Raw genomic sequence first — 27,712 nt, forward strand, 5'->3', positions numbered from 1 at the left:
TACATAAAATATCAACTTTGAGATTTGCAAATAAATACATTTTGGTATTGAATCGTCCGGAATAGCCATCGAGTAACATGATTCTGTGCAAGTCGGAATATATATAAATATTAAAAAATACTCAGGCACTTCACTATTAACCCTATCCACAAAAAAGTGTCTCCAAAACGTCTAGTAAATGTACAAAAGTGCAACAAAGTTTGAGTTAAATAACATAAAAAAAAAAAAAAAATTCTAATAGAAAAAAAACCCGGCTCCTATGATTTGGTCCAGCATTAGTTTTACACATAGAAGGTTACAGAGATGGTGGTGACTTACACCAAGCAATGGTGCCCGGCACCCAGCATATGCAGGCTGTGCCAATGGTTCTGCTCCGCCTGCATGACCGGCGGCAGCCAAGGGAGCCGGCCGTACGTCTTGTTTCTTCCCTGCTGGTAACCGGAAGCAAAACGGGGCTGGGGGTGGAATTGGGCACCTTGTCTTCTCTTTGGATTCTTGTTCCAGGTAGGAATTGGTTGAGGTCTGAATTCTGGCACCTTGGAAGAAGAAGGAGAAAAATCTGTAAAAATGGCATTTAGCCTAAAGATGAAGATTGTTAGTGAGGCCCTGTGATGGGGAAAATCAAGATGGGGATGTTCAATTTCACTCGGCCCGATCCTTGTGTTCTGAAGGAAGAGAAGCCGCCAATAGAGAGGAGTATGGCACTGACTTATACGTCTCCCCATAGAACGAAAAACATGCACACTCGGCCCAGCCCAGCCAGTGTCAGCTGACATATTTAGTGTGTATGGCAAGGATCCAGGCTCAGATAGTGAGAAGACTCTTAAGGACTTTGTTCCTACTTGAAATGTACAGAATTTGGGATACCATGTCCCCTCTACCTGATCTCCAAAATTGGGCTCACAATAGGGGTGAGATGGTGTCCCAATGTATTTCATGTCTGGCAATCTCTATTACAAGTTACAGCCAATGTGTGTATGAGCTTGGTTATCCAATACATTTACACAAGTCAGTCTGCTTGCTTTCCGGATAGATAGATAGAATAGATAATAGATAGATAGATAGGAGATAGATAGATAGGAGATAGATAGATAGGAGATAGATAGATAGGAGATAGATAGATAGGAGATAGATGATAGATAGATGATAGATAGATGATAGATAGATAGATAGATAGATAGATAGATAGATAGATAGATAGATAGATAGGAGATAGATAGATAGGAGATAGATGATAGATAGATAGATAGATAGGAGATAGATGATAGATAGATAGATAGATAGATAGATAGATAGATAGATAGATAGATAGATAGATAGATAGATAGATAGATAGGAGATAGATAGATAGATAGAATAGATAATAGATGAGCTACTATTGATCATGGTAGCCGTGCAGGATCATACATGACTTCCACACATACCTGATAAGGATCCCCAGCACAGAGCATCAGCGGAGGAGAAGGAATCGTCTTATTCACGTAGACTTCATCATCCGAGGAGGAGCCGGAGTGATAATCTGAAGTAACTTTCTCCATGGCGCGATTCACTTTCTGAGAGATTTCCATCTGATCTTTACTTTCAAAGCTTGCCACCACAAATGACGGATTCTTCTCTCCGTATCTAACAAAACAGTGGAAGGATCGAGTTATCCATCTCCATGAAACCAAAGTCTTCTACAGTCTTACCCTCCCCCTCCCTGCACTCTGTTCTATCAGCTACCGTACGGTTTTACCACATTACACTGCGATTATATTACCGGGACATTTTGGTTGTAATTCTTCCTGTTTATACTGTATATGACAGATGGCGCCCCCTGCTGGAATACCCTTCGATCTGCAACATAATTAGAGATGAGCGAGTAGTATTGGATCGAGTAGGTATTCAAATGACTACTATGGTATTTGAAATACTCGTACTCTATCGAATACTACTCACTATTTGCAGTAAAGATTCGATTCAGAACCAGCATTGATTGGCCGAATACTATACAGTGTACAGCATTCGGCCAATCAACGCTGGTTCTGCCAGAGGCTCATCTGTGAGGAGGCGGAGTCTAAGATCAGACCACAATGGAAACAGCTGTGGTCCAATCTTAGACTCCGCCTTGTCACAGACGAGCCTCCGGCAGAACCAGCGTTGATTGGCCGAATGCTGTACACTACATAGTATTCGGCCAATCAACGCTGGTCAATGCATTCCTATGAAAAAAAGTCAGCTCCCGCATAAACGCAAGCTGCCAGCTCTCCCGACTAGCAAAGAGGAGCCTGCTGCAGAACCAGCATTGATTGTCCGAATGCTATACCATTCGGCCAGTCAATGCTGGTTCTGCAGGACGAGTAAGTTGACATTAGCGCTTGCCTCCTGTCCGGAAGGAGTCCACAGGAGGACACCCCCCCCCCCCCCCCCCGAACGGAATATCAGCACAATTTCAAACGCTGTGCAGTTAAAGCGCACAGACCCCATAGACTATAATGGGGTCTGTGCGCTTTAACTGCACAGCGCTCCTCCTAAACACTCTCCTCCGGCTACTCGTGGACTTGGTGACTCTCCTTTAGTTGAATAGTGGTTTCCCCTGAAACGAGCATTTTTCCCCATAGACTATAATGGGATTCGATATCTGATCGAGTAGTCGAATATTGAGGCTCTACTGGAAACGAATATCCAATCCCGTATATTTCACTACTCGCTCATCTCTAGTTATAATCCTATCTCCTTCTGGTTTATTTCTCAGTCAGCAGCGCCACCTGCTGCCCACAAGACTGAATGACATAGCTGATATAACTGCTGTGACCCCTTACGTCTGACTATAGAAGGTCACTCAGATTCCTGGAGAACATTTCCTTCTAGAAAATCACTTATACCAGATAAAAACGAGAATCCCAGTCTCACCGCAACGCTGTCCAGATTATAACAATATGCTAAAGCTCATGCATAGGTGACTCTGCTATTAGTTGGCGCCAAAATGTCCAGAATGGAATAAAATGTAATTTTTGTTTTACAGCAATGGTCCTCAAGTAGTTACTCCGGGGGCCACAAGTGTCTCGTGACCTCTGGCAGTGTAATTTCCAAAACCAAGTCAATTATATATACGGAAACGCCGGCGGTTTCCATATAGATATAATGGAAGCAGAAAATCCGATTTGTGGGCCGTAGCCTAAAGGGATTTCTGGACTCAGGATAGGTCACCAGTACAAGATTCTGGGAGTCGGACACCCACCCCGATCAGCAGAGTGTACAGAGCAGGGAGCGGAGGACTCTTTGCACTGTGTAGTGGTCATTCCCCATTACTGCTCTCATTCAAGTGCAAGGGAGCGGAGCTGCAGTAACCAGGCACGACCACAACACAGCGGATGGAGCTGTGCTGTCCTGCCAAACTAATGTTGGATCCTTCAACAGCCACTGCTTCACTTATTCCAATGCATTTGGAATTTTTTCTCCAGCCCCCACCATTCCTGAGCAATCGGTGTTCATGTCAGCATCAAATATGTTACCCATACTACCTACTGTCCGGTGGACGGTCCTGGGCTTGGGCCATCGCATCCACTTAGTTTCTCTTGGATGGGACAAAGCTGCGATACCTGACAGCACAGCTACTATGTATGTAATACTGGTCACAGCGCTCTGCCAAGTGCCGCAGCTGATCAGCAGGGGTGCCAAGAGTCGGACCCTGTGCTGAGCTACCCCCTTACAATACATGGTCATTCACTAGTTAAACAGCAGGACAAGGTTCAGCGGCAGTCCTTCAGTATTCGGTACCCAGCTGCCATGTTTGTCCGGCTGTAATCCAGGAATTATTAGGCTTGGTCGTTGCCAGATTAGAGAATTTTCCATAAAAGAAAAGATGCCAAGTAAGGGGATTACAGACTGGCGGCCGCGCCACACCTTACCCTGCTGCGGATAACCAAATAATTACCCCGGATAATAATCTAATGTAGAATGTGAACAAGCGCCAATCTGCATGGTCTGCTCTGCTGCGAGGACAAAAAGAGAAAAAATCCCCGTCCTAATAACACTTTCAGCCATAGGAGCGCTCGGCGCGGAGTAGTCTCAGTATCCAGGCTGTCAATGAGCTGTAAATGTATAGAAATAACACTCCGGTATTCAGCAGGGCTTCGCAACCGAGTGCCCGCTCACCACCGCCACCCTCCAGATGTACAGGGAGAACAATGGCGCCCTCCCTGGTGCGACCACAGACATCTAGAACAGGATAGTGATTTCTAACCAGGGTGCTGAGGAGACTTGCAGGGGTAACGTGACAGACCGGTGGGAAGATGGCCGCCTGTCTGCATACACCTATCAGTGGTGTAACGAATGTGGTCGCAGGGGGTGCAACTGGGCCAGGGGGCCCACAGATAGCTGGAGATGGCCATGGTCCCGGACCACTAGGCATATTGTTAATGGAAAGGGGCCCTGGTATAACTGATGGCGTTCATCACAGCTCAGCTAGACTGTCAGGAACGCCCTTCTGACGAAGGACAGAGAACGGCACCGATACCTCCAGTCTGGGGCACATAACAGGAAAGCGCACAGTCTGCTATCTAGTGGTCTATAAAACCGCATGTGCAGGATGACATGACCAATAGGCTGTTCTTTGGCGCTATGCCCCTCATTATCAAGTGACTGTATGCATTGTAGGTGTATTGCCAGGGCCTGTCTGCATCCTGCACAGAGCCCGGCTTCGTCTGGTATTGAGTAAGTGTGCCCTTTTTTCAGAGATAAGCCCCAACTGCTCCCGCTACACATCCCTGCACCACCCCCACTGCTCCCGCTACACATCCCTGCAGCATCCCCACTGCTCCCGCTACACATCCCTGCAGCGCCCCCACTGCTCCCGCTACACATCCCTGCAGCGCCCCCACTGCTCCCGCTACACATCCCTGCAGCATCCCCACTGCTCCCGCTACACATCCCTGCAGCGCCTCCACTGCTCCCGCTACACATCCCTAGAGCGCCCCCACTGCTCCCGCTACACATCCCTGCAGCGCCCCCACTGCTCCCGCTACACATCCCTGCAGCGCCCCCACTGCTCCCGCTACACATCCCTGCAGCGCCCCCACTGCTCCCGCTACACATCCCTGCAGCGCCCCCACTGCTCCCGCTACACATCCCTGCAGCGCCCCCACTGCTCCCGCTACACATCCCTGCAGCGCCCCCACTGCTCCCGCTACACATCCCTGCAGCGCCCCCACTGCTCCCGCTACACATCCCTGCAGCGCCCCCACTGCTCCCGCTACACATCCCTGCAGCGCCCCCACTGCTCCCGCTACACATCCCTGCAGCGCCCCCACTGCTCCCGCTACACATCCCTGCAGCGCCCCCACTGCTCCCGCTACACATCCCTGCAGCACCCCCACTGCTCCCGCTACACATCCCTGCAGTGCCCCCACTACACATCCCTGCAGCAACCCCACTGCTCCCGCTACACATCCCTGCAGCACCCCCACTGCTCCCGCTACACATCCCTGCAGCACCCCCACTGCTCCCGCTACACATCCCTGCAGCACCCCCACTGCTCCCGCTACACATCCCTGCAGCACCCCCACTGCTCCCGCTACACATCCCTGCAGCGCCTCCACTGCTCCCGCTACACATCCCTAGAGCGCCCCCACTGCTCCCGCTACACATCCCTGCAGCGCCCCCACTGCTCCCGCTACACATCCCTGCAGCGCCCCCACTGCTCCCGCTACACATCTCTGCAGCGCCCCCACTGCTCCCGCTACACATCCCTGCAGCGCCCCCACTGCTCCCGCTACACATCCCTGCAGCGCCCCCACTGCTCCCGCTACACATCCCTGCAGCACCCCCACTGCTCCCGCTACACATCCCTGCAGTGCCCCCACTACACATCCCTGCAGCACCCCCACTGCTCCCGCTACACATCCCTGCAGCACCCCCACTGCTCCCGCTACACATCCCTGCAGCACCCCCACTGCTCCCGCTACACATCCCTGCAGCACCCCCACTGCTCCCGCTACACATCCCTGCAGCACCCCCACTGCTCCCGCTACACATCCCTGCAGCGCCCCCACTGCTCCCGCTACACATCCCTGCAGTGCCTCCACTGCTCAATGATTGTTTTCTGTGTCGGCAGCTTCCATGCAAGGCTGGTATGGTATCAGAGTCAGCCATCTTCATACAGGTGTTGGATTTGCTGCCACTTACCTACAACACACTTCGCAAGGGTCCACCCACAGCGTCATCTCCCGAGGCAATCCTAAATCTTCATACATAAGTCCACAGTTAAAACAAGCTTTCTGGAGGTCGGGATCCACACCATGAAATCTGTTCACACGAATGCACCTGAAAGGAGAAGATACGGACAATGTAGATCACTTCTACTGATATCTCATAGGATGGCGCTCACTCCAGATCTGGAGAACTCTTAGGACCCTTTTACATGGGCAGATATGATAATAAGTGGCTCATGTTCTATAATGTACCTATATGCTAACAGCCATTAAACTGAAACCCTCCGGCCATCACCCTATACGACACGTACAGTAACACCAGCGTCAGGACAGATAGCGCACACCACTCCACTCACTGGGGCCATGGAGAGAGCCATGTGCAGGGTTTCGGCCATCTCTAGCGGCCCTATTGAAATGAATGGATCGGCACATACAAAGCACCCCAGTTTTGTGATTGGCGGGACCCCAGTGGTCGGACACTCATAACAGGGGACCAGGTCAGTTTGCAGCCTTCTCCTCCATTACCTGTATGCTTGGCCTTTGGTCGGGGTTTCGGGGTACCAGTGATCAATATACTTGTCATGGAGGATCCGGCTCAGCTCTTCAGAAAACATTTCAATCTCCTCCTTCCTCAACTTTCGGTTATGTTTCAGCAGTTTTGAGAGAAAAATAACAACTGCCGAAATTTCGTTCTTCATCTTCTATCACGCACAAGGCTTAAAAAAAATGCAAAAAAATATGGAGAAAAAAAATATAAAAAAAAGAAAATATTGGACGGCTAGATGGATCTGAAAGAAAAAAGAAAAGACAAGATATTACTAAGGTGCTGAAGGATAACATATATTCAAAGCTGGGTGCAAAAAACCCAAAAAAACATTGCACCACATGTGAAAAAAAACCCAGAATATAATGACATGCAAAGATTCTGTACCCTGTTTTCTCCAAATGGGTTGCTACGTCTTAGAGCACGACATGGGGGTTGCACTCAATACAATATGGTTTCCTTGTGCACCAACCCAAACAGACACAGAAGACACAAGGAGTAAGATGAAAGTCTGGAAGTCGTATCTACAGAGGTAGCAGAGTTAACCCGAACGTCTGCAATTGACATAAGACAATAAAACCCAATAAAAGGCCATTTAACCAATTGCAGAAATTCGGGTTAACCCCACTACATCGCTTCCTGTATATATACACTCACCGGCCACTTTATTAGGTACACCTGTCCAACTGCTCGTTAACACTTAATTTCTAATCAGCCAATCACATGGCGGCAACTCAGTGCATTTAGGCATGTAGACATGGTCAAGACAATCTCCTGCAGTTCAAACCGAGCATCAGTATGGGGAAGAAAGGTGATTTGAGTGCCTTTGAACGTGGCATGGTTGTTGGTGCCAGAAGGGCTGGTCTGAGTATTTCAGAAACTGCTGATCTACTGGGATTTTCACGCACAACCATCTCTAGGGTTTACAGAGAATGGTCCGAAAAAGAAAAAACATCCAGTGAGCGGCAGTTCTGTGGGCGGAAATGCGTTGTTGATGCCAGAGGTCAGAGGAGAATGGCCAGACTGGTTCGAGCTGATAGAAAGGCAACAGTGACTCAAATAGCCACCCGTTACAACCAAGGTAGCCAGAAGAGCATCTCTGAACGCCGCACAGTACGTCCAACTTTGAGGCTACAGATGGGCTACAGCAGCAGAAGACCACACCGGGTGCCACTCCTTTCAGCTAAGAACAGGAAACTGAGGCTACAATTTGCACAAGCTCATCGAAATTGGACAATTGAAGATTGGAAAAACGTTGCCTGGTCTGATGAGTCTCGATTTCTGCTGCGACATTCGGATAGTAGGGTCAGAATTTGGCGTCAACAACATGAAAGCATGGATCCATCCTGCCTTGTATCGGTAACGGTTCAGGCTGGTGGTGGTGGTGTCATGGTGTGGGGAATATTTTCTTGGCACTCTTTGGGCCCCTTGGTACCAATTGAGCATCGTTGCAACGCCAAAGCCTACCTGAGTATTGTTGCTGACCATGTCCATCCCTTTATGACCACAATGTACCCAACATCTGATGGCTACTTTCAGCAGGATAATGCAATGCCATGTCATAAAGCTGGAATCATCTCAGACTGGTTTCTTGAACATGACAATGAGTTCACTGTACTCCAATGGCCTCCACAGTCACCAGATCTCAATCCAATAGAGGAGCATCTTTGGGATGTGGTGGAACGGGAGATTCGCATCATGGATGTGCAGCCGACAAATCTGCGGCAACTGTGTGATGCCATCATGTCAATATGGACCAAAATCTCTGAGGAATGCTTCCAGCACCTTGTTGTATCTATGCCACGAAGAATTGAGGCAGTTCTGAAGGCAAAAGGGGGTCCAACCCGTTACTAGCATGGTGTACCTAATAAAGTGGCCAGTGAGTGTATACTGTGACCAAGTGACAAAAGACAGCTGCCACAGACTTCAAGATGGCCACCCCTGGCTTCACAGCCTTGTCCGCTGGGGATTCTTTTTCTTCTGTACAAACTTCTGGTCTAATAATCCGCCCCTAAAGGTAGAGCGACATTCACGACATGTAAATTGTCCCGTAAGGTAAGGCTACAGTCATACGGGTCAGGTCAAACCAGCCCCAGAAAAACCACCCAAAATCCTGTTTTTGCCATCAGCAATCGCTATAGGCCCCCTGCTGCATTTAGTATTTTGAACTCCAACCATCCAAGGACCACATGTCCTGCCTGGATTTCACCAAGAGGAAAAGCCGCTTTTTTGTTGCAGATTTTTAACCCAAAACCGGGAGAGGAAGGAGCAGGTGGGAGAAGTGTAAAGGATTTATTTCCATTTTGCATCTTCTTGTAACAACTCCTGGGATTGGCTACAAAAAATGCAGCAAAATATGAAACAAAAAGCAGCTTAGCCCTGATAGTGATGGTTACACAGGGATGAAGAAGATTTGGGGAATGTTTCCCCCCAGATTAGGGACATTCTGTACTTTCCTGGGGCATAACCTCATCATTACTGGGATACAATAAGGTATGCCATAAATACATCTAGTAACGCTACATCATAACTTTCCACCAAACCAGAAAAACCTGTTTTTTGTTTGTTGTTTTTTTTTTTTCTGCACCTTCATGGTCATCGGTCATCTTGTTGTTTGTTGTCATGTCCTGCTGCTATTTGTTACCTCTCTGACATATACAGAACCTTTCTATATCTCTCCTATCAAAGAGTGTGTATACAAAGTACACGGAGCAGCAGTATACATGGTGACGGTAACGGACACACTATCCACACCGCGCCGCCACCTTCCTACAAGCACATGTCAGTCCATGATAGTAACCTGGTCACTGCCAAACCCTTTATTATACAGGGACAAAAATACTATAATCTTATGTTACTGAAACATGGAGGGAGACCGATCCGTTTATATTGGAACAGAATCTGTATACAGTGTGCATTTACTTTTAGAACATGGAATTACCATAAAGTCCTTTGTTAAAGCAAAAACGTTTTACATCCCCGGATTGCACTTATGTATACCGCCCTCATATCCCCGCACTGCACTTATGTATAATGCCCTCGTATCCCCGCACTGCACTTATGTATAGTGCCCTCGTATCCCCGCACTGCACTTATGTATACCGCCCTCATATCCCCGCACTGCACTTATGTATAATGCCCTCGTATCCCCGCACTGCACTTATGTATAGTGCCCTCGTATCCTCGCACTGCACTTATGTATAGTGCCCTCGTATCCCCGCACTGCACTTATGTATAGTGCCCTCGTATCCCCGCACTGCACTTATGTATAGTGCCCTCGTATCCCCGCACTGCACTTATGTATAGTGCCCTCGTATCCCCGCACTGCACTTATGTATAGTGCCCTCGTATCCTCGCACTGCACTTATGTATAGTGCCCTCGTATCCCCGCACTGCACTTATGTATAGTGCCCTCGTATCCCCGCACCTCTCACTTATGTATATCGCCCTCGTATCCCCGCACTGCACTTATGTATAGTGCCCTCGTATCCCCGCACTGCACTTATGTATACCGCCCTCATATCCCCGCACTGCACTTATGTATAATGCCCTCGTATCCCCGCACTGCACTTATGTATAGTGCCCTCGTATCCCCGCACTGCACTTATGTATAGTGCCCTCGTATCCCCGCACTGCACTTATGTATAGTGCCCTCGTATCCCCGCACTGCACTTATGTATAGTGCCCTCGTATCCCCGCACTGCACTTATGTATAGTGCCCTCGTATCCCCGCACTGCACTTATGTATAGTGCCCTCGTATCCCCGCACTGCACTTATGTATAGTGCCCTCGTATCCTCGCACTGCACTTATGTATAGTGCCCTCGTATCCCCGCACTGCACTTATGTATAGTGCCCTCGTATCCCCGCACCTCTCACTTATGTATATCGCCCTCGTATCCCCGCACTGCACTTATGTATAGTGCCCTCGTATCCCTGCACTGCACTTATGTATAATGCCCTCGTATCCCTGCACTGCACTTATGTATAATGCCCTCGTATCCTCGCACTGCACTTATGTATAGTGCCCTCGTATCCCCGCACTGCACTTATGTATAGTGCCCTCGTATCCCCGCACTGCACTTATGTATAGTGCCCTCGTATCCCCGCACTGCACTTATGTATAGTGCCCTCGTATCCCCGCACTGCACTTATGTATAGTGCCCTCGTATCCCCGCACTGCACTTACGTATAGTGCCCTCGTATCCCCGCACCTCTCACTTATGTATATCGCCCTCATATCCCTGCACCTCTCACACTGCACTTATGTATAGTGCCCTCGTATCCCCGCACTGCACTTATGTATAGTGCCCTCGTATCCCCGCACTGCACTTATGTATAATGCCCTCGTATCCCCGCACTGCACTTATGTATAGTGCCCTCGTATCCCCGCACTGCACTTATGTATAGTGCCCTCGTATCCCCGCACTGCACTTATGTATAATGCCCTCGTATCCTCGCACTGCACTTATGTATAGTGCCCTCGTATCCCCGCACTGCACTTATGTATAATGCCCTCGTATCCCCGCACTGCACTTATGTATAGTGCCCTCGTATCCCCGCACTGCACTTATGTATAGTGCCCTCGTATCCCCGCACTGCACTTATGTATACCGCCCTCATATCCCCGCACTGCACTTATGTATAATGCCCTCGTATCCCCGCACTGCACTTATGTATAGTGCCCTCGTATCCCCGCACTGCACTTATGTATAGTGCCCTCGTATCCCCGCACTGCACTTATGTATAGTGCCCTCGTATCCCCGCACTGCACTTATGTATAGTGCCCTCGTATCCCCGCACTGCACTTATGTATAGTGCCCTCGTATCCCCGCACTGCACTTATGTATAGTGCCCTCGTATCCCCGCACCTCTCACTTATGTATAGTGCCCTCGTATCCCCGCACTGCACTTATGTATAGTGCCCTCGTATCCCTGCACTGCACTTATGTATAATGCCCTCGTATCCCTGCACTGCACTTATGTATAATGCCCTCGTATCCTCGCACTGCACTTATGTATAGTGCCCTCGTATCCCCGCACTGCACTTATGTATAGTGCCCTCGTATCCCCGCACTGCACTTATGTATAGTGCCCTCGTATCCCCGCACTGCACTTACGTATAGTGCCCTCGTATCCCCGCACCTCTCACTTATGTATATCGCCCTCATATCCCTGCACCTCTCACACTGCACTTATGTATAGTGCCCTCGTATCCCCGCACTGCACTTATGTATAGTGCCCTCGTATCCCCGCACTGCACTTATGTATAATGCCCTCGTATCCCCGCACTGCACTTATGTATAGTGCCCTCGTATCCCCGCACTGCACTTATGTATAGTGCCCTCGTATCCCCGCACTGCACTTATGTATAATGCCCTCGTATCCTCGCACTGCACTTATGTATAGTGCCCTCGTATCCCCGCACTGCACTTATGTATAATGCCCTCGTATCCCCGCACTGCACTTATGTATAGTGCCCTCGTATCCCCGCACTGCACTTATGTATAGTGCCCTCGTATCCCCGCACTGCACTTACGTATAGTGCCCTCGTATCCCCGCACTGCACTTATGTATAGTGCCCTCGTATCCCCGCACTGCACTTACGTATAGTGCCCTCGTATCCCCGCACCTCTCACTTATGTATATCGCCCTCATATCCCTGCACCTCTCACACTGCACTTATGTATAGTGCCCTCGTATCCCCGCACTGCACTTATGTATAATGCCCTCGTATCCCCGCACTGCACTTATGTATAATGCCCTCGTATCCCCGCACTGCACTTATGTACAGTGCCCTCGTATCCTCGCACTGCACTTATGTATAGTGCCCTCGTATCCCCGCACTGCACTTATGTATAGTGCCCTCGTATCCCCGCACTGCACTTATGTATAGTGCCCTCGTATCCCCGCACTGCACTTATGTATAGTGCCCTCGTATCCTCGCACTGCACTTATGTATAGTGCCCTCGTATCCCCGCACTGCACTTATGTATAGTGCCCTCGTATCCCCGCACTGCACTTATGTATAGTGCCCTCGTATCCCCGCACTGCACTTATGTATAGTGCCCTCGTATCCCCGCACTGCACTTACGTATAGTGCCCTCGTATCCCCGCACTGCACTTACGTATAGTGCCCTCGTATCCCCGCACCTCTCACTTATGTATATCACCCTCGTATCCCTGCACCTCTCACACTGCACTTATGTATACTGCCCTCGTATCCCCGCACTGCACTTATGTATTACGCCCTCATATCCCGGCACCTCTCAAACACTACACATATGAATACTGCAGTACCATAATTACTTTTTTACACCCCTGGCCCTATGTATAGTGTGACAGCAGCAGTCTACTCATCAGCAGTCACTAGGAAAGGAGTTTGTGTCCCACCTGGCGAGAGCTTGTGGAACAGTCCACATAGGAAAGCACAGAAAGGCCTGTAATTCCCAGCAGGTCACCTGACCAAATCCAAGACAAGGATTAGAATCTGTAGACCAAAAATAACTAAAAAAGGAAATACTAGTTAAATAAAAAATAAAAAAAAACCCCAGAGGAATAGGTAACTAATGAAAACCAGAAACAATGGCGTAAGTGTTGCAAAGTAAACCTTTGGATTCTAAATCTGAACAAATTTATTATGATTTGATTTCAGCCTGATCAGTAATGGCGTTGGAGTCGTGAAATGCTCAGTGTCCGGTTATCTGGGCTTCAGCGTAATGTGGAATGGGGTTAGATTGCAAGATTATGACCCAAAATAGAAAGCTAGATGGTGAGGTAGGAACCAAAGTGAGCAAAAAGCAGAACAAAAAGAGGGAAGAGTAAACTTGTGGTGCATGAGGAGTCCGATAACCCGTCAGAGGCCACAACAATGTCCTTTTTGGTCTCGGAGTTGGTCCCTCCCCCTTTATAAGCTATGTAGAGAATCACAGCCAAATATCACAATATACACCGGCATACGGTCATATCCTATAACCTACTAATTTTGTGTGTTTGTTCCGCAATCACGCAAAAACGGCTGAACGGATGTGGATGAAATTTGGCACACAGATAGATTGTAACCTCGATTAAAATATAGGCTTCTTTTTATCCCGGTAAATGACATGGTTTCATGACTGTTATGAATTTATGTTCACATCCTATATTACACTGCTCTTATCTCACCTTCGGAGATAGCCAGGGCTGTTATCTCTCTGTGTAAACACACACTAACCCTCAGTGTTCATGCATTTGCATATTATCTGATCTGCTCCAGTGCTGACACACTGACATGGGCAAACCCCTTTAATCCAAAGTGGCAGTTTCTCAATTTTAAACATGCCGGGAAAAAGAAAATCTAATTTGTTGCAAACAACGACAACTATGAAGGAAGCCAGAAGTCAGAGAGTTCTCCTCAATCGGAAATGAGGGGGGGGGATCTTCTACGCCAACAACACGCTCATTATATAGTGTCCCAGTGAGCTGCTGAGATACCGCAACAATCACAGGCAAAGCACGAGGAACAAGTTCAGTAGCAGCCCAGCTTGACAGCTGTCAAAACGTCGGAGCAGGCAGATCATCAACACCAACAGCACACTCATTATGTGGCGTCCCAGTGAGCTGCTGAGATAGCGGAACAATCACAGGCACGGTGTGAGGAACAAGTTCAGCAGCAGGACAGCTTGAGAGCTGCTGAAATGCCAGAGCAGGCAAACCATCGACGGCAGCAATTTGCTGAATATAAGCGGATCATCGATGCCAGCAACCCACAGACGAAGTCGCGGTCAGAGGCTAGCCCTATAATATATACTCCTATAGTACCGAAGCCTTAGGCTCAGTTCAGGCAACCAGTTTGCAAAAATCGGACACATGTCACAGCCGTTTGCACCTTTTTCCAAGGACCCCTCATGGGTTTTAGTCTATTGATAGATGAATAGCAGCACGTCACAAACCACAACACTGCAGCAATACAAACTTCATGGATTATCACCCACCTTTCCCAGGGTCCAGAGTGGCACTACTGTCTACACCATTGTCTAAAACAACTAAATACACACAGGAGGGAGGATTTTTTTTTTTTTTTTTACAGCAATGTGTACAAGGCCATATGTTTCCTGCCAGGAAAGTTAAATCTTCCCTTAGTTCGCCATTTAACACCTGGCAGGAGCAAAAACGATTTTCAGTGTGTCAGAATTACAGATTGCGGACGTCAAAGAGAGAAACAATGAAAAAATATCCTGCACAACTCCGGAAACGCCATCATGGAAAAAGCAGGAGCGTTGGACTCATCGTAATGGGTATTAAACAGCGATCACATTTACGGCGAGGCCTCCCTGCGGCCCTGTACACACTCGCATCCTATGTAATCACATCTATCTATAAAGCGGCCGTTCAGTATTATGACAGGCCATAATGGCGGTTATACGCTTCCGTTCTGCACCTTACGTTATGGTTCAGAGGTTTCTGGCACTCGAAACCTGAACCCATTACTGAAACTACTAAGATAAGAGCCCACGGACTGTCCTGAAATGACTCAATGCAGATTTGGTTACTAGAGAAGCACGGGGTCATATAATGGGGTAACCTGGACCCTCAGGAAGGTGACACACGATTATTGGCATCCATTGTCACCATCCTGAGGTAATACATTTGCCTTTTGGTAGTTAGACAGAGCTTAGGGTCACATCGACGATCACAGCAGTGGCCAATGTCCGCTAGGCCTTGGAGAAGGATTTCCCTTTGACCTAATGGTTGCTGGGTCACAGAGAAATTTCCCGGTACTCCGACAATGCTCATGTGATTGGCGAATATTAGGCCACAGATTGGGAATGAATGTCTGGACAGCGCTGAGGTCACAGACTTTTTTGACAGCGGATTTTGACGCGGAATCCGCCGGCAAAAACACCTCAATGGGAGCCACTAGCTGAAAGAAAAAAATAACGCTAGCGGGAAAAAAAGCAACATGACTTATCTTCAGGCAGATTCCGCCTGAAAAACCCATTGACGTCAATAAGAAGCGGAAAAACCACACATTTTTTTGGCGTGAGGCCGCCTCAGAATCTAGTCCAAAAAATGGCTAGCCACGACTGGATACTGGCATCCAGTCGCGGCATTCTGCTCCGGGTTAGGCTCAAATGAATGGGCCTAGTCGGGAGGGAGTGTCACAACGCGGACGTCTGCGTCTGATTCAGTTGCGGAATCCGCGTCAAGAAAGGGTACGTTCGTGGGAAAAGGAACCCATTGAATTTAATGGGAGGCGGTTTTTTGAGCCGGATTCGGACGGTCGAATCAGCTGTGGCGTCCGCGGCTCGAGACATGCTCCAGTGTGCCCATTCATTCGGGCCTATACAGGAGCAGGATGAAGTGACAGAATGGCGGCGTTGCATCGGCATTCCATCTTGGCAAGTGGCGCAGAATGGTCACATGGCGGAAAAGGTTTCTGCGGCCTAAGGAAGCTGCCCACCCCCCAAAAAAATGCTATTGGTAAGGTAAAGCATTCCTTCGTGACTTTCCGCCACCAATGACACCTAACCCGCAAGGAGTCTTAGGCCATAGAAAGATCGAGCAAGACATTTTTTCCAGCGTCTTGTTCCAATGTTTCCCTCCCATTGAAAACCGTGGAAAGCAGAATTAAGGAGAATTCCGACGCCAACATTGGGGTGGATTCTGCCTTGTGAATGAGGCCTTTTATGTCATAATACCACGGCCCAGAACAGACAGGCACGAGCATACATGCCCCTGTGGCGTACAGCCCCACGGAGGATGCAGGCATGCGCTCATATATAAGGCGCCGGGTCGTGTACATAAGGCCCTTCATGCAAGGTCTACAGAGAAAGCCTGGAAAAGCGGAGACAACCTACAGGGAGGGCCGGGAGCAAGTTTTTGGCAACCTAAATAAAGGAATGACTAATTCTGGTAACAGTTCACATGAGGATCCCGAGTCCTCGATAGTTACTGCATGTTATAGTGGAAACGTCACTGACTAAAAGCCGTCCTCGACACCACGGAGGATTCCTGTCATGTTTCTCATCATGTAAATAGCTCAGCCCCAGAACATGAATATTCTCCGTCGCTCTGAGTCACAGATGACTTTGTGGTGACCGGGTTCTTGTCATCTGAAACCTGCAGCTGCAAAATATTCCAGATTTCACATTAGTAATGGCCCCAGTAATAGCATTTCTTATAATGGCTTCTGCACATACACAAGTAACAACGGAGAACAGTAAGACGAGCGGCCGAGGATATAACACGAATACAATAGATCATATAACAGATAGCATAGCAATTATTCATAGCACAGCCATGGCTAACGTGACTTCAGCCAAGACGACGCCTTGTTCTGTATCAGCACAGCAGAAGCTTCGCTTTACCTGAGTAAGACTCACAAAACCCTGCACGCACAAGGGCAAGCTGGCAGCAGACTGACATGGAATCCGCCTCAAAATCCGCTGCTCCCACTGACTTCAATGAGAGACGCTCGCTTCTTTTTTCCGCTAGCTAGAGGTGGAAAAAAGAAGCGAGCTGCCCTATGTTGCCGCACGAGACTCCAGCCCATTGATTTAAGCCTAATCTCTCGCAGAATGCTGCGACGGGATGCCAGTGCACTGCAGCAGCATCCCGTCGCAGCAGTATGTGTACACGCGGAGCCCTGTGTGAACTAGCCCTTACAGTTTCAAAACAGCAGAAAAATCAAAGGACCCCATTATACTGAATAATTTTTTTTTTTTTTGCTTGACTCGCGAATAAGCCGAGGGGGGCTTTTTCAGCACAACAACTGTGCTGAAAAATTCGGCTTATACTCGAGTATATACGGTATTCTGCTTCACAGACTATGTGACGTCACATGGCCTAACGGCAGCTCAGTCCCATTCCAACGAATTGGCTGAGCTGCAATACCAAGAACAGCCACTATACAAGTGAATGGTGCTGTCCCTGGCAATTGGTGAAGAGGCGGCTGTAACATTCACCTAAATGCTGTGGCCTCCTCAAAAAGCTGATTGACAGAGGGACACACACGTGCTGGACCCCTGACAATTTTCAATTGATAACCAATCCTGTCAACCTGACTGCTATGGATACCCTGCATAGTAGTTTCAGATCAATTTCTACACTGTATAACACCACAGTGACTGCTCCGTCTTGGAACATCTGTCAAGTAGACGTTCCATCTGATAGCAGTGCACACGTTGGTGATGGTGCAACAAAACCAGTAATACACGATCAGCAAGTGTCACTCTTACTTAAAGGGATCCTATCATTCAAACGCTTTTTTTTTTCCTGACTAAGACATCGGAATAGTCTTAAGAAAGGCTATTCTTCTCCTACCTCTCGTTGTCTTCCCCGCGCCTCCGTTCGCCTGAAATCACAGTTTTTGCCGGTATGCAAATGAGTTCTCTCACAGCACTGGGGGCGGGCCCCAGCGCGCTCAAACAGCACCAAAGAACTACAGGCGCATACTGTGCATGCTCACGTAAGCGGCCACAAAAAAATGGCCGCCCGCATGTAATGTCAGCTTTGGCCGAGGCCTGATGGCAGAGCCGACTTGCGCATGCATTGAATTTTGACCACCGCGCACCGGAAGAAGGTGAAGAGGCCCATTGCTAACGAAGATGGAGACGGCGCTGGAGAGAGTTCTCTCGCAGCATTGGGGATGCCCCCAGTGCTGTTACAGCGCTGAGGACCGCTCCCAGTGCTGCGAGAGAGCTCATCTGCATACCGACCAAAACCGGAATTTAAGGCGAACAGCAGCGCGGAGAAAACAACGAAAGGTAGGAGAAGAATAGCCTTTCTTAAAGGGATTCTACCATTAAAAAAACTTTTTTTTCTAGGTAACACGTCGGAATAGCCTTTAGAAAGGCTATTCATCTCCTACCTTTGGAAGTGATCTCCGCCGCACCGTTCGTTCGAAATACCGGTTTGTACCGGTATGCTAATTAGTTCTCTCGCAGTGATGGGGGCGTCCCCATTGCTGCTCGAAAACCGACTCCAGCGCCGCCTCTATCTTCTTCTGCATCCTCCCCTTCCTTCTTCAGCTTGACATCGGACGCCTGCGCAGTACGCTCTGTTCGGCAAACTTCGCCAAACGTACTGCGCATGCCCGCGGCCATAGTGCCGACACCGGAAGTTCGCCGTGCAGAGCGTACTGCGCAAGTGTCCGACGTCAAGCCGAAGAAGGAAGGGGAGGATGCAGAAGAAGATAGAGGCGGCGCTGGAGTTGATTTTCGAGCAGCAATGGGGACGCCCCCATCGAATCTCCTGCACTGGGGGACGCCCCCATCGCTGTGAGAGAACTAATTAGCATACTGGTACAAACCGGTATTTCGAACGAATGGCGCAGCGGAGATCACTTTCAAAGGTAGGAGACGAATAGCCTTTATAAAGGCTATTCCGACGTGTTACCTAGAACAAAAAAGTTTTTTTAATGGTAGAATCCCAACGTCTAGTCCAACGTCTTAGTCAGAAAAAAAAGCGTTTGAATGATAGGATCCCTTTAAGAAACTAATCCACTCTAGAAAACGTTTCCATACCTGTTCCAAGTAGAGCTGCAGGACTGGACAGATCTACACCAGAATATATATTTATACACACACCACTGGATTTATAGCTCAGCGCTGAATTGCAGTACCAGATACGACCTATACTCAGGAGTGGCACTGTTTCTAGTAGCGACTACACATTATGTGCACATTTTCTGCTCTAGATTCTGACCAATTGCCGCCAATAAATGAAAACAGACAAAAAAAGAAAAAAAATCCCAGAACAAGACCAGCACCACAGCTGTAATACCAGATACAACCTGTGGCCAAGTGTGGCGCTGTTTTTAGAAGAGAGCAGCCATGTTTTTCTAATCCTGAAGCCGCCCCGTCCCTCCTAGATATTCTTCTGTATCCGAGACTGTATTCTTTGTGAGCGCAGATCTCTCTCAGGCATGTAATCCTTGTTTTATCTGCTGAACACAATGTCGTCACCTGAAGCGTCCACATTGTGTTTGTTCTCGCAGGTTCATGTCTCATAAAAGGTCACCTGACAGCCCCGTACTCCCGCACCGCCCCAGGCCCATGTCTTGTCGGCTCCGCACAGTGTTTATACCATCAGGTCGCCTCTGACAACTTCATATAAAAGGTTAATCTGGAGGGAAATTCCTTGCTTTGTGTGTCAGCGCTGTCAAGTACAAAGCCATGGCCGACTGGAGAGCAAGCAAGACACTTTCTACAGATCAGCACTTCTCTTCTACATCTATAATCTCAGGTTCTTCAACTTTATTATCCAGATGTTACTGCAGAACGGGAAGAGAATCCATCACCGGAGCCACCATGGTAGTAAAGTCGCCATTACACAGGCCGACCGCTGGTGATGGAAGGGAAAGGAGATCCCTCACATGAAATAACAACCCCGGGGCATTTATTCTTACAACTTTTTATTGATTTTCTGTTACTCTTCATGGAAATACATGAAATGACAATTTGTTGCTCCCATACATCTAGACAACGCAGGGTGTCCTTACAGTACATAGGTCAGCCTCCATTTCTTCTCCAAGATGTCAAAGTTGACCATTCTTGGTGGGAAGGAGAAGGAACCGTCACACACATTAGGAATATATAAGGCTTGGTGGAAAAAGGGAAAGGAGAACCTGAAGGAACGGCAGAAGGAAGGCGAGAGCGAGGGGAAGGCGAGAGCGAGGGGAAGGCGAGAGCGAGGGGAAGGCGAGAGCGAGGGGAAGGCGAGAGCGAGGGGAAGGCGAGAGCGAGGGGAAGGCGAGAGCGAGGGGAAGGCGAGAGCGAGGGGAAGGCGAGAGCGAGGGGAAGGCGAGAGCGAGGGGAAGGCGAGAGCGAGGGGAAGGCGAGAGCGAGGGGAAGGCGAGAGCGAGGGGAAGGCGAGAGCGAGGGGAAGGCGAGAGCGAGGGGAAGGCGAGAGCGAGGGGAAGGCGAGAGCGAGGGGAAGGCGAGAGCGAGGGGAAGGCGAGAGCGAGGGGAAGGCGAGAGCGAGGGGAAGGCGAGAGCGAGGGGAAGGCGAGAGCGAGGGGAAGGCGAGAGCGAGGGGAAGGCGAGAGCGAGGGGAAGGCGAGAGCGAGGGGAAGGCGAGAGCGAGGGGAAGGCGAGAGCGAGGGGAAGGCGAGAGCGAGGGGAAGGCGAGAGCGAGGGGAAGGCGAGAGCGAGGGGAAGGCGAGAGCGAGGGGAAGGCGAGAGCGAGGGGAAGGCGAGAGCGAGGGGAAGGCGAGAGCGAGGGGAAGGCGAGAGCGAGGGGAAGGCGAGAGCGAGGGGAAGGCGAGAGCGAGGGGAAGGCGAGAGCGAGGGGAAGGCGAGAGCGAGGGGAAGGCGAGAGCGAGGGGAAGGCGAGAGCGAGGGGAAGGCGAGAGCGAGGGGAAGGCGAGAGCGAGGGGAAGGCGAGAGCGAGGGGAAGGCGAGAGCGAGGGGAAGGCGAGAGCGAGGGGAAGGCGAGAGCGAGGGGAAGGAGAGAGCGAGGGGAAGGAGAGAGCGAGGGGAAGGAGAGAGCGAGGGGAAGGAGAGAGCGAGGGGAAGGAGAGAGCGAGGGGAAGGGGAAAGGGAAGGAGAGAGCGAGGGGAAGTGGAAAGGGAAGGAGAGAGCGAGGGGAAGGGGAAAGGGAAGGAGAGAGCGAGGGGAAGGGGAAATCAAAGGAAGGAGAGAGCGAGGGGAAAGGGAAGGAAGGAGAGAGCGAGGGAAAAGGGAAGGAAGGAGAGAGCGAGGGGAAAGGGAAGGAAGGAGAGAGCGAGGGGAAAGGGAAGGAAGGAGAGAGCGAGGGGAAAGGGAAGGAAGGAGAGAGCGAGGGGAAAGGGAAGGAAGGAGAGAGCGAGGGGAAAGGGAAGGAAGGAGAGAGCGAGGGGAAAGGGAAGGAAGGAGAGAGCGAGGGGAAAGGGAAGGAAGGAGAGAGCGAGGGGAAAGGGAAGGAAGGAGAGAGCGAGGGGAAAGGGAAGGAAGGAGAGAGCGAGGGGAAAGGGAAGGAAGGAGAGAGCGAGGGGAAAGGGAAGGAAGGAGAGAGCGAGGGGAAAGGGAAGGAAGGAGAGAGCGAGGGGAAAGGGAAGGAAGGAGAGAGCGAGGGGAAAGGGAAGGAAGGAGAGAGCGAGGGGAAAGGGAAGGAAGGAGAGAGCGAGGGGAAGGAGAGAGCGAGGGGAAGGAGAGAGCGAGGGGAAGGAGAGAGCGAGGGGAAGGAGAGAGCGAGGGGAAGGAGAGAGCGAGGGGAAGGAGAGAGCGAGGGGAAGGAGAGAGCGAGGGGAAGGAGAGAGCGAGGGGAAGGAGAGAGCGAGGGGAAGGAGAGAGCGAGGGGAAGGAGAGAGCGAGGGGAAGGAGAGAGCGAGGGGAAGGAGAGAGCGAGGGGAAGGAGAGAGCGAGGGGAAGGAGAGAGCGAGGGGAAGGAGAGAGCGAGGGGAAGGAGAGAGCGAGGGGAAGGAGAGAGCGAGGGGAAGGAGAGAGCGAGGGGAAGGAGAGAGCGAGGGGAAGGAGAGAGCGAGGGGAAGGAGAGAGCGAGGGGAAGGAGAGAGCGAGGGGAAGGAGAGAGCGAGGGGAAGGAGAGAGCGAGGGGAAGGAGAGAGCGAGGGGAAGGAGAGAGCGAGGGGAAGGAGAGAGCGAGGGGAAGGAGAGAGCGAGGGGAAGGAGAGAGCGAGGGGAAGGAGAGAGCGAGGGGAAGGAGAGAGCGAGGGGAAGGAGAGAGCGAGGGGAAGGAGAGAGCGAGGGGAAGGAGAGAGCGAGGGGAAGGAGAGAGCGAGGGGAAGGAGAGAGCGAGGGGAAGGAGAGAGCGAGGGGAAGGAGAGAGCGAGGGGAAGGAGAGAGCGAGGGGAAGGAGAGAGCGAGGGGAAGGAGAGAGCGAGGGGAAGGAGAGAGCGAGGGGAAGGAGAGAGCGAGGGGAAGGAGAGAGCGAGGGGAAGGAGAGAGCGAGGGGAAGGAGAGAGCGAGGGGAAGGAGAGAGCGAGGGGAAGGAGAGAGCGAGGGGAAGGAGAGAGCGAGGGGAAGGAGAGAGCGAGGGGAAGGAGAGAGCGAGGGGAAGGAGAGAGCGAGGGGAAGGAGAGAGCGAGGGGAAGGAGAGAGCGAGGGGAAGGGGAAAGGGAAGGAGAGAGCGAGGGGAAGTGGAAAGGGAAGGAGAGAGCGAGGGGAAGGGGAAAGGGAAGGAGAGAGCGAGGGGAAGGGGAAAGGGAAGGAGAGAGCGAGGGGAAGGGGAAATCAAAGGAAGGAGAGAGCGAGGGGAAAGGGAAATCAAAGGAAGGAGAGAGCGAGGGGAAAGGGAAATCAAAGGAAGGAGAGAGCGAGGGGAAAGGGAAGGAAGGAGAGAGCGAGGGAAAAGGGAAGGAAGGAGAGAGCGAGGGGAAAGGGAAGGAAGGAGAGAGCGAGGGGAAAGGGAAGGAAGGAGAGAGCGAGGGGAAAGGGAAGGAAGGAGAGAGCGAGGGGAAAGGGAAGGAAGGAGAGAGCGAGGGGAAAGGGAAGGAAGGAGAGAGCGAGGGGAAAGGGAAGGAAAGAGAGAGCGAGGGGAAAGGGAAGGAAGGAGAGAGCGAGGGGAAAGGGAAGGAAGGAGAGAGCGAGGGGAAAGGGAAGGAAGGAGAGAGCGAGGGGAAGGGAAGGAAGGAGAGAGCGAGGGGAAAGGGAAGGAAGGAGAGAGCGAGGGGAAAGGGAAGGAAGGAGAGAGCGAGGGGAAAGGGAAGGAAGGAGAGAGCGAGGGGAAAGGGAAGGAAGGAGAGAGCGAGGGGAAGGGAAGGAAGGAGAGAGCGAGGGGAAAGGGAAGGAAGGAGAGAGCGAGGGGAAAGGGAAGGAAGGAGAGAGCGAGGGGAAAGGGAAGGAAGGGTAGATGAAAGGAAGGAAGGCAAGCCGGATAAAAGGAGAATGGAGGAAAGGAAGAAAAGAGGAGAGAGCTGGAAAAAAGGAGAAGGAAGAGTAAAAACAAGATAAGAGGATGAAAGGTAAGTGAAGAGACAAGAAAAGTGAAGGAGGGGATCGGGTAGAGGCAAGAAATGGGCAGGAGGCAGCTACAATTCTAATCAGATTTTCTACCTGTGTAAAACTTTTTGGATGTTTTACCAATATACGGAGATAATAGACATGAGCAGATCGCCACCGTCCTGCCAGCGCTGTTACGGCGAGATCACACGGCCTATATGATTGTACATACATGTAGTATTCGCAATGATTCGCTGTTCTGGATATTCGTTGTAGTGAATTATAAGGAACGTGCTGCGGTAATGACGGAGGTAAATGATAGAGCTGAGGTCGAGGTCTCTGTGTAATCTGTACACTGCCACATAGACAACATTACACAGCACAAAACAAGGAAATACAAGAGACACAAACACACACTGAAAGTGCAAGCGGAAAATGTGCCGCGCCCAGCGATGACTACCTGCACCCCCAGCCACGGCTACCTGCACCCAGGCTGCTCGACCACTAGAAGTCGTACTGTAGGTTCCTGTAGTTACCATGATGCAACAGGTAGCAGCAACAACAACAAGAAACAAGTGTCTGTATATCACATATCGCACCAGGCCTCCCAGTGCACATGTAAAGTGCCGCCATATATTACACCACCCGGCCCTTACATGAAAGGCACAGAAGGAAACGCACCCTAAAGATAAGGGCGCTGCACATTCTGTCCTGTAATAACCCACAGCAGATGTTTATATACCGAGGCCCGGGTTCCCCGGTGATAAGATATTGTGTATTATTGCGCTGTGTGATACTACGCATTATTACTACTCCCATATATACGCCGTATCATGAGGCCTTTATCTCACGGCAGGTAAGATAGCAAAGAAAACTGCGCAGGTGAAATTCTGTATTTGCAAGATTTTACAACCTTTAGAGGTCAGAGGTCAAAAGCGTGAATATCACATATGGTCTTACCTCCTTAAAAGAAAAGCCTAGCTTGGTACTTAAAGGGCGGTAAACAACAAAAACCTACAGGCGGTAAGTGACCCTTACAGACAACAGACTCCATGTTTTGGGCAGTAGCGCCACCTATACGACACACAGAATGAGCGTGGGACTACGTCACCTATAAAGAAAATGGAGCAGAGGGGTCACGGGGCCACATCCTAAGGGTCAGGTCCGCTTCACATACACACGTGTATGGTTGTGAGACATGGACATCCTCTCGAATTCCTGAAAGGAGGCGAAATTCTACCAGACTCTAAAGAAGCCTCCCAGGACCGCCTGAAATGGCGCACACACATCTGTAGCCTGACAGGAGGCGCTACTGCATTGTGTAAAGGGGTGACCCGAATATAGAGGGGTGTACACACCAAAAATCTATACTACTCTCTTACACCTCCTGGAAGGTACTTCACCAAAATTTGGCAATCTTGGAACCCACATAGGGATATAACGCAAATCTGAAATTTTACGTTTGGTGACGTACCATTAGCCGCCATTTATAATACACTTCGGCGCCACTATTATCACTTACACACGCAATAATCCCAATGTCAATAGCAACGTATATGTGAAAAGACCGCCATGTACCTCTCTTTCGCATACAAAGAGGGCGGAGCTTTGGACTAAATGACAAAGATTTTGCCTAGACCGCCAGGACACACCTCTCCTTGTCCGCAGCCTCCGCCAGGCGTATACGTAGAAAAAAAATAAATTCTACCGATATACAATAACTTTAAATAAAGACGCCACTATTTCCCCTCCCCCATCAGGTCACCTCCGATAACACAAGCTTACTTTTTTTTTTGTTCCGATTGCGGTTAAACAGTACATTTTACTTTACTCCATTTAATAACATTCCTATCAGACAACCGTGGACCGCCACACTACGAAAAACTTGCGCCAAACAACAAAAACCTTTGCAATTGCCACCGGATTGAGCACCATAGGCAGGATATCATAGGTTACCGCTGACATGAGGATCTAGGAGCAGCTTTAGAGAATGAGCCCCTCAACCTGTTACTTTGTTGCAATCTTAAAGTAAAGTTATACAGTAAAAGAATACAAAGTATCCCCCCCCCTTCCCCGCCCCCAGCACGGCGCACACTAAGCTGCTCTTACCCCAGGGAGACTTCATGGGAGCCCGGCTGTGCCGCCGCTGCTGACCCGGGACGAGGTGATGCTCACAGGGAGAAGCTCCCGCCTGCTCTGCCGCTCTCTGACGTCAGCCGCCATCCGGGCCACATTCCACTGCGGTTTTACTTTCCCAGCGCTAGATGCCGCTGTGGCGCCAGGAACCATCCGCCAATCAGCAAGACTAGGAGCTGAGCGCCGCGGCCGCCATGTTTGTTGTGGGCACAGTATACAGAAACTTAGGGGTGAGGTTGTGGGTTCTGGATGACTTGTAGCTACACCCAGTGATTTTTAAGCATTAGCCTTTAGAATTGGTTGTCTTTTACTTTAATTGGATTGAATATTCATTAGAGACTCTGCTCACCAGTTTAAAGGGGACTTTTATCGCCTACATGATTGGTATATCTATAGGATGTCTTAAAGGGATTCTACCATTAAAACCTCTTTTTTTGTGGATAAGACGTCGGAATTGCCTTTAGAAAGGCTATTCGTCTCTTGCCTTTAGATATGATCTCCGCCGATAAAAATACCGTTTTTTATCGGTATGCAAATTAGTTCTCTGGCAGCAATGGGGGCGGACCCCAGCGTTGAAAATGCGATGGTGGCGTCCCCTCTGCTGCTCCAGAACACGATCCTGCGACGCCTCTATCTTAGGCTGGATCCTCCCCTTCTCTGTCGTCTTCCTCCTGCGTCACCTCCGACGCCTGCGCAGTTGGCTCTACTAGTGTATCACTGGCAGAGCCAACTGCGCAGGCGTCGGAGGTGACGCAGGAGGAAGACGACAGAGAAGGGGAGGATCCAGCCGAAGTTAGAGGCGTTACAGAATCGTGTTCTCGAGCAGCAGTGGGGACGCCCCGATCGCATTTTCAGCGCTGGGGCCCGCCCCCATCGCTGCCAGAGAACTAATTTGCATACCGGTAAAAAACGGTATTTCTAAGGAACGGCGCTGCAGAGATCACATCTAAAGGTAAGAGGTGAATAGCCTTTCTAAAGGCTATTCCAATGTCTTATCCACAAAAAAAGAGGTTTTAATGGTAGAATCCCTTTAAAAGCTGCAGGCCTCAGGTCTTGGACCTATCTTGAGAGTTGGTGCATATTTACCACCCCCAAACCTAACTTTTCCGGCTGCCATGCCCCGTTCTCTTTGCGAGACTTACCCAAAAGCCAATTGTTGCCCCAACAGAGGAAAAAAATCCTTCACAAATAATTCCTTCCCTAAATATGGCGATTGGTCTAAGTACCTGCATCATCAAAAATGTTTAGCTCCCATAACTTATAACATTATTGCTTTCCAGAAAGGCATCCGGGTCCATCTTGAACTCGTATAAGTGATCAGCCATCACCATATTGTGCGGCAGTGATTTCTATAGTCTTGCCGCTCTTACTGTAAAGAATCCCCTTTTGTTACTATAGTAAAACCTTTTTTTCCTCTACATATATAGGATGCCCCATTGTCATTACAGGCCTTGGTGTAAAGCGATCATTGGAAGGATCTCTGAACAGTCCATTCCTATATCTATACATTGTTATTAGGTCTCCATTAAGTCCTCTTTTTCCCAACCTGAACAACTGCAAGTTTGATAACCTGTCCTTATACTCTAATCCAGTCTAAACGCCTCCGGTCTGTGCCAGTCGCTACATTGGCTGCCTATTTGCAACTGAATACAATATAAACTTCTCCCCCTCCTCACAAGGCTCTCCACAATGCTGCACCTCCCTACATTTCCTCCCTCATCTCTGTCTACCGCCCAACCTGAGCTTTGTTCAGCCAAAAGACTCAAAGACTTCTCCCGAGCTGCACCACTTCTCTGGAATGCTGTACCCCAGATAATCAGATCAACTCTCAACTACTACAGCTTCAAGAACATCCTAAAGACACATCTCTTCAGACAGACCTATCATAATTCCTAATCTAAATCCTTAGGCTCCTTAAAACTAACCCTCCTGTGTTCACACTCCTGCATTACCCCACAGGACATGATGCTTTAGCAGACTGTA

General features: G+C 49.9%; 1 protein-coding gene across 1 annotated transcript; it reads right to left on the reverse strand.

The window, feature by feature from the left end:
* BTG3 (BTG anti-proliferation factor 3) lies at nt 1-25,760 on the reverse strand. Its single transcript, XM_075263504.1, has 5 exons — nt 25,703-25,760; nt 6,717-6,979; nt 6,166-6,303; nt 1,425-1,623; nt 1-536 (listed from the first exon to the last, which is right to left on the reverse strand). Exons 2-5 carry the CDS (start codon nt 6,887-6,889, stop codon nt 315-317), a joined length of 732 nt encoding a protein of 243 aa, XP_075119605.1. The 5' UTR covers nt 6,890-6,979; nt 25,703-25,760; the 3' UTR covers nt 1-314.
* Between the last annotated feature and the right edge of the window lie 1,952 nt (nt 25,761-27,712).

Source organism: Leptodactylus fuscus, chromosome 2 (genome assembly GCF_031893055.1).
Source record: "Leptodactylus fuscus isolate aLepFus1 chromosome 2, aLepFus1.hap2, whole genome shotgun sequence".
In the NCBI taxonomy this organism is placed as follows: domain Eukaryota; kingdom Metazoa; phylum Chordata; class Amphibia; order Anura; family Leptodactylidae; genus Leptodactylus; species Leptodactylus fuscus.